General features: G+C 35.1%; 1 protein-coding gene across 1 annotated transcript in view; it reads right to left on the bottom strand.

Annotated features, from left to right (window-relative positions):
* LOC138704450 (protein takeout-like) overlaps positions 1 to 13,729 on the bottom strand; it is a 31,183-nt gene that overhangs the window by 5,057 nt on the left and 12,397 nt on the right. Inside the window, exons 3-5 of the mRNA XM_069832335.1 lie at positions 7,750 to 7,897; positions 5,246 to 5,379; positions 1,970 to 2,125 (exon numbers count right to left, since the gene is read on the bottom strand). Of these exons, the coding sequence (XP_069688436.1) occupies positions 1,970 to 2,125; positions 5,246 to 5,379; positions 7,750 to 7,897 (438 nt within the window). The remainder of the gene's footprint in view (positions 1 to 1,969; positions 2,126 to 5,245; positions 5,380 to 7,749; positions 7,898 to 13,729) is intronic.

Here is a 13,729-nt window from a genome sequence, read left to right as displayed (position 1 = left end):
TATACCGCCACGACAGTATACAGCCTATTCAAATTCAAATTTATTCATAATTTACATTTGAAGTGGTATATTTGAATAGAAACCCAAAATGAGGATATGCTTGTACTCGGGTACAGTCCAGTAGAGTCTACATAAATTTTAGAGATATCAATAATAATGTTTATGATAGAAATAATAGTAACAACAACAATAATAATAATAATAATAATATTAATAGTAATAATAGTAATAATAGAATAACAGTGACGGAGACAAAACAAAGATAGTAATACAAATTAATTAATTAATTAATAATAATAATAAAATATAAATATTAACATTAATAAAATAAAACTAAGACTGAAAAAATAAAATGTAAAACCACTTAGCGAGGGTTAACACAACTTATATAAACATATAATAATCAGGAAAAAAGAAATAACGAACTCGAAAATCAACAGAAAAGTTCGTTGTATCGCAGACGACAGCAACCGCCGCGGTGTTTTTTTTTTTTTTTTTTTCCGAATTTCATTGGTAATTCCTGCTAGAAGCACTTGAAATGATTTCTTAAAATGCGAAAAAAATCATTTTAATATAAATGACAACGCCTTAACCACCATATTGTTTGCAGACGATCAAGCAATATTTAGCAACACAGAAGATGAACGAAATCCGAGCTGTAATAATAAATGTACCGAAAGTTTCCATCTGAGCATAATAATTGTCAAGGCTTCGCAATTAAGTGGCTCAAAGCTCTCCTTGACCTAGTTGTATTAAAATAAATCGACAGCTGTGATATCAAGAGAACAGTGATAATGATAGGCTACTGATAGTAATCTCCTCGTGGCAATGCTATTACATTTATAAAGCCTGATGCGGTAAAATGTGTTCCAAACTAACTCAGATAGAAGTCTGCTAAAGGCTGGTTCACAATAAACCGGGAACGGAAACGACAACGAAAACGAGAACGGAAATATTGTTCAAATAAATGTATTTAAATATGAGCATTCACAATTAACGAGAAGCTTTCCGGAGCCCTGGAACGGGAACGGGAACGTGAAAGTTAATTGTGAATGCTCACGTGTAAATGAATGCTAGCCATGATGTCCCTCCTCTGGTGGGGTTAGAATCCACTCGACAGGGATGGCTCAAGTGTACTCGCTTGGTGAGCCAATCCAGGTGAGCTTGTCGTGTATAGCCTACTGTCGTGACATGGTTACTAACCCTGTTAAACTTTACTTAGTCTCAGCACTTTGTTCTTTGTTCATTTTATGCACTGTCCACATAATACTAACACCAGCACTTTGACAAACGCTTATTGCTATTTACACTACTTAACTAACACTTTCTCAACATTGAATTCGCTATTTACAAAATTTATCTCACACTTTCACAAATACTGACTTTACTATTTACATTTAAATACATTTATTTTAACAATATTTCCATTCTCGTTTTCGCTTCCGTTCCCGGTTTATTGTGGACTAGCCTTAACTATTTAGGGCTATTAAAACTTGATGATTTAAAGGGTTGGTGTCTTTCAACAAAATTTTTATTAATTTCTTCCTTATTTACTCAAAATGCAATACAAATTAGTGTATTTAATCGTACACAGCCAGTACTATGAATGAATGGGTTATTTATGAAAGAAAGTCTTGAATAGTAAATTGTTAGTAATTTAAGAAGAACTGCTTATAGGCCGAAATTTTGAAATTAAGGCTGAAATAAAAATTGTATAACAAATTCTACTAAGCATTAGAGTCTGAAACTTAGTCCTCTTCATATCTAAATCGATGTATCTACACCTGAAGAGCAGTTGTTACATTACAAACTCATGTTCACAAAATTAGCGACTTAGGCCCTTTCATAAGTAACCCATTCATTAATGTTGTATTAAATTGGTACAGCATGTGAAATGCTTTAAATGTATCACAGTTTCCTTCAGTAAGAAGTCGTATGTGAGACACAAATAAGAGCGGTGTATACTGACCTAGAAACTTATCCCCATTGAAGAGGTTGTCGAGGTGGATTTTCATTCCCTTGACGTCGAACGTAAAGGTCGTGTTGGCAGGCAACCCGACTTCCTTCTTGATATGTGGATTCAGTTTCTTCAGGACGTCAAACGAGTATACCGCTGACACGTCGTCTGAAAAGTGACAACACAAAATACAGTGTTAAAACAAGTTCCAACGATATATAAATTTAAGTATACTCATGATGTAGTCTGAAAAGTGACAACACAAAATACAGTGTTAGAAACAAATTCCAAAAATTTTAAATTTTAGTATAATGATGATACGTTGCCTGAAAAGTGGCAACACAAAATGCAGTGTCAGAAATAAGTTCCAAAAATTTTTAAATTTTAGTATACTGATGACACGTCGCCTGAAAAGTGACAACACAAAATACAGTGTCAGAAACAAGTTCCAAAAATTTTTAAATTTTAGTATACTGATGACACGTCGCCTGAAAAGTGACAACACAAAATACAGTGTCAAAAACAAGTTCCAACAATATTTAAATTTAAGTTTACTGATGACACTTCGTCTGAAAAGTGACAACACAAAATACAGTGTCAAAAACAAGTTCCAACAATATTTAAATTTAAGTATACTGATGACACGTAGTCTGAAAAGTGACAACACAAAATACAATGTCAAAAACAAGTTCCAGCAATTTTTAAATTTAAGTATACTGATGACACGTAGTCTGAAAAGTGACAACGCAAAATACAGTGTCGGAAACAAGTTCCAGCAATTTTTAAATTTGAGTATACTGATGACACGTCGTCTGAAAAGTGACAACACAAAATACAGTGTCAAAAACAAGTTCCCACAATTTTTTAATTTAAGTAGGCCTATACTGTTGACACGTAGTCTGAAAAATGACGACACAAAATGCAGTGCCAAAAACAAGTTCCAACAAATTTTAAATTTAAGTATACTGATGACACGTCGTCTGAAAAGTGACAACACAAAACATAGTGCCAAAAACAAGTTCGAACAATATTTAAATTTGAGTATACTGATGACATGTGTGAAAAGTGACAACACAAAATACAGTGTCAAAAACAAGTTCCAACAATTTTTAAATTTTAGTATACTGATGACAAGCCGTCTGAAAAGTGACAACACAAAATACAGTGTCAAAAACAAGTTCTAATAAACTTTTAATTTAAGTATGAGAGTAGAAAATTGCAAAGCTACGGCTCTATAGAGGCGAGAAACGTCTTGGTTTTGAAACTTAGAAATTTGACACGAGTGGCTCAGATAATTCACAAAGTTAGGAATGGCATTAATTCATGCCGATAAGAGAAATTGCGATATTACTAAGGAACCTTAACTATATTTTTGTTACACATAAACATAAATGCGTATCGAAGCGTTCTCAAGTATGGTAGTCGTCCGTTCGATCTCACTTGTGTCGTCCTCCATTGCAAACACTTTGCCGAGTAGGACGCACTTGAAATGTTATTCCAACTGAAGTTCACTGCGTATGTCCCCTCTGAACGCTTCCTCGCCCCTTCAAACTGTCGATTAAGCTTGCTACGAATCCTGAATGTTCCGAGATGAAGATCCTGATCTAGCCTACCATTCTGCGTCATGTCAACGGTGTCAAATAAAATTTGAGTTCGAAAAGTCTTTAATTGAAATGATTTTCAACCGTCAACATACTGCATTGAGGAATAACGAATTAAAGTCTCATAGAAATCTGTTCCTTATAAATTGAGACCCTAACACCATACGGCGAGAATAATAATAATAATAATAATAATAATAATAATAATAATAATAATAATGGTTTATTTAACCTGACAGAGTTCAGGCCATACGGCCTTTTCTAACACTCAACCAGGAGTAATACTGCGATGCAAAAAACACTAGTCCACACCTGTGGAGTAACGGCTAGCGCGTCTGGCCGTGAAACCAGGTGGCCCGGGTTCGAATCCTGGTCGGGATAAGTTACCTGGTTGAGGTTTTTTTCCGGGGTTTTCCCTCAACCCAATATGAGCAAATACTAGGTAACTTTCGGTGTTGGACCCCGGACTCATTCCACCGGCATTATCACTTTCATCTCATTCAGACGCTAAATAACTTTAGACGTTGATAAAGCGTCGTAAAATAACCCACTAAAATAAAATAAAAAAACACTACAGATTTACAAAGTAAAGTACAGCAGTGGCAAAAAAAAACCGGACGGACCCTTGTAGCTGATTTCAGAGTCACAGATTCAAATTTTGCTAGTCACAAAACATATACATCTTGTATAATTAATTGTAACAATGAAATTTATTGCATTTGTTCGATTCTTATTGTCTTTTGTTTCCTTCGGTGCCATAAACTTACAGACGAAAAATCTTTGGGAATTTTATTTTCATCTGGCATCAATATTACATTGCTACCTCTATTCGGCAAAGATAACTGCGTATTTTTACATTAAATAGCAGTACATACCTCTGGCTTCACTATCCATATTGAAATTACCACAGTTTGACACAATACACAGCACAGGATTCTTTTGTATCAGCTGCAAGAGTCGGTTCGGTTTTTTTGCCACTACTGTACACTACAATTTTACACACAAAACTGAAGTAGATAATCGTAATATAATGTAAACAACAAGTTAGTGAAAATCAGACATAATATATAATATAAAGGAAAAAAAAAGGAAAATCCATAATAAAATGTGAACAGTGAGCCAAAGTTTAAAATACGAGACAATAATTTGATGATAATAATAATAGTAATAATAATAACAATAGTAATAATAATAATAATAATAATAATAATAATAAAATAATGAAGTACAAAGCATAGAATGAACACAATATTTTTAGGTACACACAGTAAGGAAAATTATGATTATAAATAGCTCAAGTTATCGCATTATAGATATACCATTATCGGGAAATATGATTAAAACAAAAAGATAAAATAAGTTAAATATCACTATAATATTAAAAAAAATGTACTGAATATGTGGAGACACGCAATACAACACTTATCATAACAGTAAGTTAGTTTGGTAACTCGTCATAAGACAATTTTCTAACTTGGAGTTGAAAGATTTCAAAGTTCGACAGTCCTTGACTTCAAGCGGCAGAGAGTTCCAGTGACGAGATGTAGCAACAGTGAAGGATGAGGAATACAGAGATGATGTGTGGAGTGGAAAGCTCTTGGAGAACGTCTCTAAATATCATGGAAATCAACTGCATACATCAGCGAAATGTTAATTTTGTTATACAACAATACTTGTGTAGCCTTACTCAGATTAATTTTGGCGATTCCATCTCCGGTGATGGGCAGCAGCAACACCCTGCCGGAGATGTTGTAACGGGACGTGATGTTGAGAATTTTGAACGAGAAGGCGTACTCCGTGTGTAGGCTCTTCGGGTCGATCCTGCACACAACACCAAATGACATACCTTAATCAAATTGTGAGGTATACAGAAAGCCTAAAAATTAGTAATATTATACATGTGTTTCAGCGGAGAAATTTAATAACAGAGTTTAAGATAGAGAAGTAAATTTAGCTCAACTACGAAACTTCATTCCTAAAAATGGATTCACATCTTCTAATCTCGCCGTTCAAATCAAGGAAGAAAAAGTTGCTTGTGTTAAGTAGGCCTACACCTCATCCTTATTTTTGATGTTATGAATGCCGAAATCTTTAAGACATATAACTGGGAAAAGTAATATTATCGAATCGCCTCTAAACTTCACACATCTACTCTGACTTATGCATAAAGGTTCAAAATGTCTATGGGGTTGTTTAAGATTGAACAGTGGTACAAAATGCACTGCGTTAGAATCCAATCATTACTGATACTACTACCACTACTACTACTACTACTACTACTACTACTACTACTACTACTACTACTACTACTTACTGGCTTTTAAGGAACCCGGAGGTTCATTGCCGCCCTCACATAAGCCCGCCATTGGTCCCTATCCCGAGCAAGATTAATTCAGTCTCTACCATCATATCCCACCTCCCTCAAATCCATTCTAATATTATCTTCTCATCTATGTCTCGGCTTCCCCAAAGGTCTTTTTCACTCCGGCCTCCCAACTAACAATCATTACTGATACAATTCATAATTTAAAACTCGATACCTGCAAATTCTAAATCTTGTAGTAGAGATAACATGTTAATGAGAATGAATTTCTCGAACTACTTCGGTTTTACCTGCAATTTTCAATATTATTTCGGCCAGTGTATGGGACCGGTGCCCATCCAGCATTGTGATACACTTGGGGAGCTACGAAATCCGGTTGCGAAAGCCAACTATAACGGCTGGGGAGATCATCGTGCTAACCACACGATACCTCCATTCTGCTTGGATGATCGTTCACCTCTGCTTCGGCATGTGAAAGTGGGATCAGCAGCCGGTTGGTCGGTCTGGGCCCTTAAAGGGCTGTGGTGCCACGGATTATTATTATTATTATTATTATTATTATTATTATTATTATTATTATTATTATTATTATTATTATTATATAGTAGCTTCATTGTCCTTATTCCAGCGACATCTAAATATAGGATCTTTCATAATCAACGTTCTATCAAAAAATAACTATTTTGGATAATGTTTTGAAATGACGCTCAACCTCACGAGAAAGAACCCTTCCCGGTGCCGTACAGTCGATTTGGAAACAAACACCGCCTCCCTTCGCAGCCAGAGCGATTAAACGAAAGAATGGTTAGTGTTTTAAAACTTTATTAAAACACATAAATGTAAAAACAGTATCAATTATTGACAATTTATGGTGTATAATTTTCAAAATGTCTTCCGTTCTGCTGAATGCACAAATGTAAGCGACGTATCAACTCTTCATGGACTCTGGTGAGCATGTCAGGCGTAACCATTTGTATCGTGTGTTCAATTCTTTCCACTAATTCAGGAATGGTGTGTGGCTTAGTCGCATAGACACGATTCTTGTTGAATCCCCAGAGAAAGTCGTCCAGGGGAGTAAAATCAGGTGATCGAGGAGACCAAAGGATTGGGCCTGTGCGACTGATCCACGTGCCTGGAAATACTTCGTCTACGGAATAAACGTTTAATTTGTGCGATACTGTTTCCAAGTTCAAACGAGGCAGCAATTTTTCTCCTCTGAAATAACGTTAAACGGCTGCGTGGCATTTTATCATTCCAGTTCTATCACAACAATGTGTATAGGCATGGCCGTGTGCTATTATCCTTGGTGTATAGAAGGCCATGCTCCAGGTGGTGGCAGGGGGAGAGGATGTTTGTTTCCAAATGGACTGTACGGCACCAGGAAGGGTTCTTTCTCGTGAGGATGAACATCGTTTAAAAAAAAATTATCCAGAATGGTTGATTTTTCGATAGAGTCGTTACTTATGAAAGACTATGTACTTTGTAATAGGTGTAATCTGCATGAATAGCCTACCTGCAGTTATTTGTTCTTAGAAAGTTCGCCGAGTGGATTCCACATTTGTGAAAGAAGGCACGACGCAATAATGTCCTATTACTACATTCTCAGAAATACGGATAACAAGGCATTTTGAAAAACTAAGATAATTGTGTATAAAAGCAAGAGTGTCCCAAGGAATTAATCCTTTCCAGACGCAGTTGCTGATTACGTGAAATTCTATTTACACTCAGTGAGGTTTGAACCTGGTTTTCAGCATAGAGTTCTACTTGTTACACTAAATGTACGTCTGCTCTACTGCTCCAAAATGACATTCTCATTGATTATATAAGAGTACTAATTACATTCTTGTTTTCCTCATGCGTACACTCACCTGATGGCGTTCACTGTAACATCTTTGAGGCCTGTTAATTCAGCCTTAGTGGCAATGAATTCCATTCCAAAATTATTTGAGCCTTTTTTTACACTTAATTCGTCAAGTATAATTGGATCCAGCGGTGGAATTCTGTACTTCGGATCTCCTGCAACAAGATACAAGGAAATGTTAAAAATTCATCATTGTCCTCCTCATTAACTTACGCACTGCCTATGCTTTTGATCTACAGTGCATTTATTTTACTTGGGCTCGCTACTATGCGGAATACGGTGGTGGCACTTACGTGAGCGCAAGCCGAGAAGACAGGTAGTTATAAGGTGGCATAATTCAAGGATCGGTTGTTTTGAGAGACGTGTACAGTACGGTTTCAGTTCTCTGTGTCTATTGTATTGCGACATGGTACTAAGATTAAGATTTACTAGCGAATAAAGAATATTAATTTGTTTTAAATTTTTAAAAAGGAATCACTTCCCAGTATCGTAGAGAACTTCGGGAATGATTTCCTGTAAATTATCCACGTAATATGAGAACAGTTAATAAAATAGTGAACAAATTCAAAACTATGTAATTGCTATTGGATAATAAATCAAATCTAAGGTGTCACAAAACATACGAAAAGAATAGTCAATATTTCGGAAGCAGATTTGCAATGTATGAATCAAGATCGGTTTAAACGCAACAACATCTGTCTCGCAGCAAATGGGGAACATATTCAGCATCGTCTTTGAAAAGGTAATCTTTTTTAAACTTCATATTTAAAAAAACTGTCTATTTTAAAGTTTATCTCGCTTGTTCTTGACTCTCAGCCGATCGCTCATCTGGCCGTGTGTGGGCAACTGCGCTGTTCAAAGCCGCTTTCACGAGTGAGCCCTAGCAAAATAAATGCACTGTAAAAGGACTTCAGACTATAACTCAGTTTATGTAACATTTCAGGACTTCTTTCTTCTGCTAATTAAGACTCGGTTTAAATGTCTACAATTCATCCTACTTAATCCTTAAACTAAGCTATTTGTACATCTTGATTACATAACTTTTAACACTATATCACTTCGGAATATGTATTTTATGTCTTTCTCGTGTTAAATTCTATCGTAGCTGGTTAACATGTTTCTTTTTCAGAACTGGTTGTTGCTGGTCTTGGCGCCTTTTGTTTTGTTTCCTGTGGGGTGTGTTTGTGTAGTGTAATGTGGAGTCAAAGAGTGTGTGTGTTCTGAAATTGAGTTGTGTGTTGAGAATTTCATTTGGATGTGTTTTTGTGTGTATGTATTTTTCTGAGTAACACCGTGGCTAAACCAACATGTTCACTTATACCAAGCCCATCCTTCAACATTAATTCATGTAGAGCAGCGGTGACCAAAACTCGAGTTGCAGTGATTACATGCGACAGACTATCTATGATGTAAGAAGACGGAGGAAAAGTACTTGGCATGAAAACTACAACCAGTGGTGTTTCCTGTACTAACATCTTGATCAATCCCGCGGATAAAAATCTCAAGCTTAGCTCTATCAGTATGGTCACTGCTGTCATCAAGAGCCAGTGAATAACATAGGCTACCATTTTTCTTGCTTAATTTTTTAACCTTCATCTTGAATATAATCACAAACTTTCTAAATTCTTCTCTCGATACCTAATCGAGAACTTCGTAGTTTTTCGAAATTAAAAACTTCTTATGGACAAGTTATTTAAGCTATTTTAATCATCACTCTTTTGAGAAATTCTGTTCTATTAAAAGGCTTTAGAACACAAGATATTTCAAACTCCATTAGGTAGCCGACTTCCTTGCATTTATTTATCTCACCTTTCTCTTCCTGGCTATGATTTAAGACATGTCAAATTCTGACGTTTAACAGTTCGTTAACACATAATATTGAATCAGTTTTTCTACAATATTATTATTAAATTAATAACTAATAAATAGTTACCCTCATCTAACGATTAAGAAGATTAAAATTGAGATAAAACCTTATAATTTTATCCTTCCAGGGAGAAGATCTAAAAATATCAATATCCATGCACGTACAGAAGAATTATAGAAACACATACTTAGTGGTCAGTAATAATATAATAATAATAATAATAATAATAATAATAATAATAATAATAATACATTATTCGGCGTGGCAATTAAAGCTTGTATATACTTCTAATTGAACCGCTGAGCAAAGTAAACATATTACATTTTGTCCGACAGAACAAGAAAAAAGTTCTCCCTCTCATCCTTTACTGCTTGTAGAGACAGAGTTTGTAGAGCGACATGATACCGCCACTGCTTGCCTTCAGTACGTGAATTAAACACACAGCAATGTACAGAAAACTCCTCGTACCCGTTTGAATGTCTGTGATTACACGATGTAATCACGACACCCGCTTTGGTCACCGCTGATGTAGAGCGTACAAAAATGTCAATGATTTGTTGCGGAAGATCGTCAAGGGTAACATTCTAATTGGAAATTATTCAGATTGTATTATATTATATTGTATTGTATTATATTATATTATATCATATTGTGGTCTATTATATTATATTATATTATATTATATTATATTATATTATATTATATTATATTATACAGTAGCGTGCAAATTAATCCGAACAACGTAATTACTTATGCAAAAACACTCAAACGGGATAAAAAAAGGATCTAAGACATACCTCAGTAATCTATGTGGCCTCCCTTGTTCCTAATAACAGCTCTGAGACGATTTGGCATGGATTCCACTAATTTCCCACAAATATTCTTCATTTCTTCATCGCGAAACCATACACCAATGAGGGCAGAAATCATCTTCTCCTTTGTAGAACAATCCATTTTTTGCATTCTTCTTTTGCAAATTGACCACAAGTTCTCAATGGGGTTGATGTCGGGTGAGTTGCCTGGCCAGGGGAGTACCTGAATATTCTTCTTGTTGGAGAATTCTGTAGTTTTTCGAGACGTATGGCATGGTGCCAGGTCTTGTTGGAACACACCTCTGCCATCCGGAAATAATTTTTGCAGCTGGGGTATCCAATAAGTGAATATATTTGTCAGAATTGATCATTCCCTTGATAGGTATTAATGCTCAAGGCCCTTCATGTGTAAAACAACCCCAAAACATTACTTTAAGGGGGTATTTGGGTGCTTGTTGGAGATGAGCTGCTGTTACTTTTTCGGATCCTTTCTGTACGTAAGAAACACGGTGGCCGTGGACCTCAAAATGAGACTCATCGGAAAAAAGTACATTCTTCCAGTCATTCACTGTCCAGTGTTGATGTAATTTTGCCCACATTAAACGTTTTTTGCACATAACAGGGGTTAGCAGTTGCTTCTTAATAGGCTTACGAGCCCTTCGTCCAGCTTCCAAAAGCCTACGCCGCACTGTTGTGACGTGAATATTCGCCCCAGTGGTAGCCATTAACTCGCGGGTTAAGTCGACAGCAGTTAGTCTAGGATTTAATTTACTTTTCCTGGCAATTAAACGATCATCTGCAGGTGAAGTCTTCCTTTTCCGGCCACAGTTTCCTTTTTTCTGGGGTGTGATGGATCCAGTCTCCCTGTATCGTTTTATGATCGAATTAACAGTAGCCAAAGCGATGTGAGATTCTGCAGCAATTTGCCTCTGTGTCATAGAAGAATGCTCCGCTAATGTTATAATTTTAGACCGTTTTCGTGGAGTTGTATCCATTTGTGAAGACGACAGAATGTACACAGGATTGCAGTATTAAGTCTTCAACACAACTGAAATGCTTATAAGTACAAAACGACAGGCAAAAGTCACATATTATAAAAAAAAAAAAAATAATAATAGCGACAGACCTTCAACAATGGAATTACACGTACTACAGATGTCAATTAAAGCGGTATGAGCAGCTGTGAGGCCAACAATGACAGAAAATGTAAAAATATGTCGTGTTCGGATTAATTTGCACGCTACTTATTATATTATCGTGTACAGACATTTATTATTTTATATTTTCCAATTCACGTATGTTTTTAAAATCACCCATCTACTAAAGCACGCAAGATGCAGTTCAGTGAAAGTATTTTACACTGCAAATTAGGTTCCAACCTATTCTCACTCGAATTGACGTCATAGAAACCGGCTCCTCGATGCCTTGACCAAGTTCCTGTATAAAGTGTCGTAACCTCGAGAACAAATCCTCTGGATTTGAACATGTTTTTGAGAAGCTTTGAGTGTATAATACATAAAAGTTAGGCATATAATGGAAAACACGAAGACTCTTTGGCTTTTAAAGTAGGCGAAGCTCTGTTGGCCTACTAAAGGGACGACGCGACACACTTTTTTAATATTATCTATAGTAATCTCAGACCTCGAGTGACATTTATTAGGACTATTTCGTGAATAAAATAAAAATGTAAATAATATGTCCCTAAAATTCGCTCACAAAATGATAATAATTGTATATTTATTAATACTTAACCTATTCAAATATTGTGAAGTCGAAATAAATGAATATCGATTACTTCAATAAAGGAATTGAATGTTATTCAGTAATACCAATTGAGAAAAGCGAAATACAGGATTAAAAATGTTAATTACATGTACTGCGCTTTTCTCTTGTTATAACAGAACTACGTTTTGATTATCTGCTGAAATCATAATTTAATTTAGACATTTTATAGTATTAATTACAAATAACATTATTAATACATTAATTAAATGAACAATTGTTATGAAGGAGTGTCATTTTCTTTAGATACAATGGACATGGAATTAGAAGATGAAGATGTAGATGTGGAAGTAAGATTTCGCACTTTATTTAGTACAATGGATTCATGCTCATCGATTTACGTGGAAACAGTTCACGACACTGACTAAACAAAAGAACGACCATGCGATAAATTGATAGTGATAACTCGAGCTACAGAAATTATCACAATGTATGACTGTGATTGGTTGGAATTCAAAATTTCATTACACTTCATTGGTCGAAAATGGAATGACGTCATATAAACGAAATAGTCACAAACATTTTTATAATAATAATAATAATAATAATAATAATAATAATAATAATAATAATAATAATAATAATCACATTCGAATCCCTTTATTAGTTGCTCATCATGGTTCGATATTTACGCTTCAACATATCAGCTGAATTAATCTGACTCCCAACCCAGGCAGAAGCGAGTGTATAAGAAAGTAGGGAGCATAAGCTTGAAACGCTGGAATCTAAAATGTGTATAAAAAATTTTCCTAGAAATACGAAGAAAAAGAATTCATGGACAACAACTAATGTCGCAAACTTGTTTAAATGAAAATGAGAGGAAGCAGTTATATTAAACAGCTAAAGCACATCGACTGCTGAGACAGATTCCTGTTTAACCTTGTCCTTGAGCTCGCTTTACGTCGCGCCATTGCTCCACCTTTTTGCTTCCTTCCGATTGAGGAACTTGACCTTTATCGGTTATTAGAGAGACGAAGACATGCCAACATTCACCTTCACATCAGGTATACAGGATGATTCACGAGGATTTACACGAGGAATTACACTAATTTAAAGTTGTTTGTAAAATACGTTTTTATTTAGTTTGAAGGTAAAAGAATAATACAAATGGAGAATGAACCATTCAGAAGTATCATTTCTTTAATTGGCAATGTGCTGTGAACTCCTTAGTTGCTTCGTACAGAATCTTTTTCCATTTTTAACTAGAAAATTACGTTATTCTTACACACTTATCACAACAATTATTACAAATCACACCACTTCCACCGACTTAACTGACGAAAGATTAATTTTGGATAATAGGAAAATGATGTAGAAAAATTGACATTTCACTGAAAACTACTATTTTTCTGAAAAACTTTGGATTCCAAGCTTAAAAATGAGGGGTCATTTATTAAAATCCGTTCAGCCGTTTTCCCGTAATTTTTACAAATTAACAAATTAGAGTAGAGCATTACTAATTACCTATTGCAAAATATGCAGTTTACCTTTAAGAAAAAATTATATTAAAGAAAAATAGTTATTTC

Source organism: Periplaneta americana, chromosome 1, assembly GCF_040183065.1.
Source record: "Periplaneta americana isolate PAMFEO1 chromosome 1, P.americana_PAMFEO1_priV1, whole genome shotgun sequence".
Lineage (NCBI taxonomy): Eukaryota > Metazoa > Arthropoda > Insecta > Blattodea > Blattidae > Periplaneta > Periplaneta americana.
Note: the sequence above shows the minus strand (reverse complement) of the source record. Positions and strands in the feature narration are given on the sequence as shown.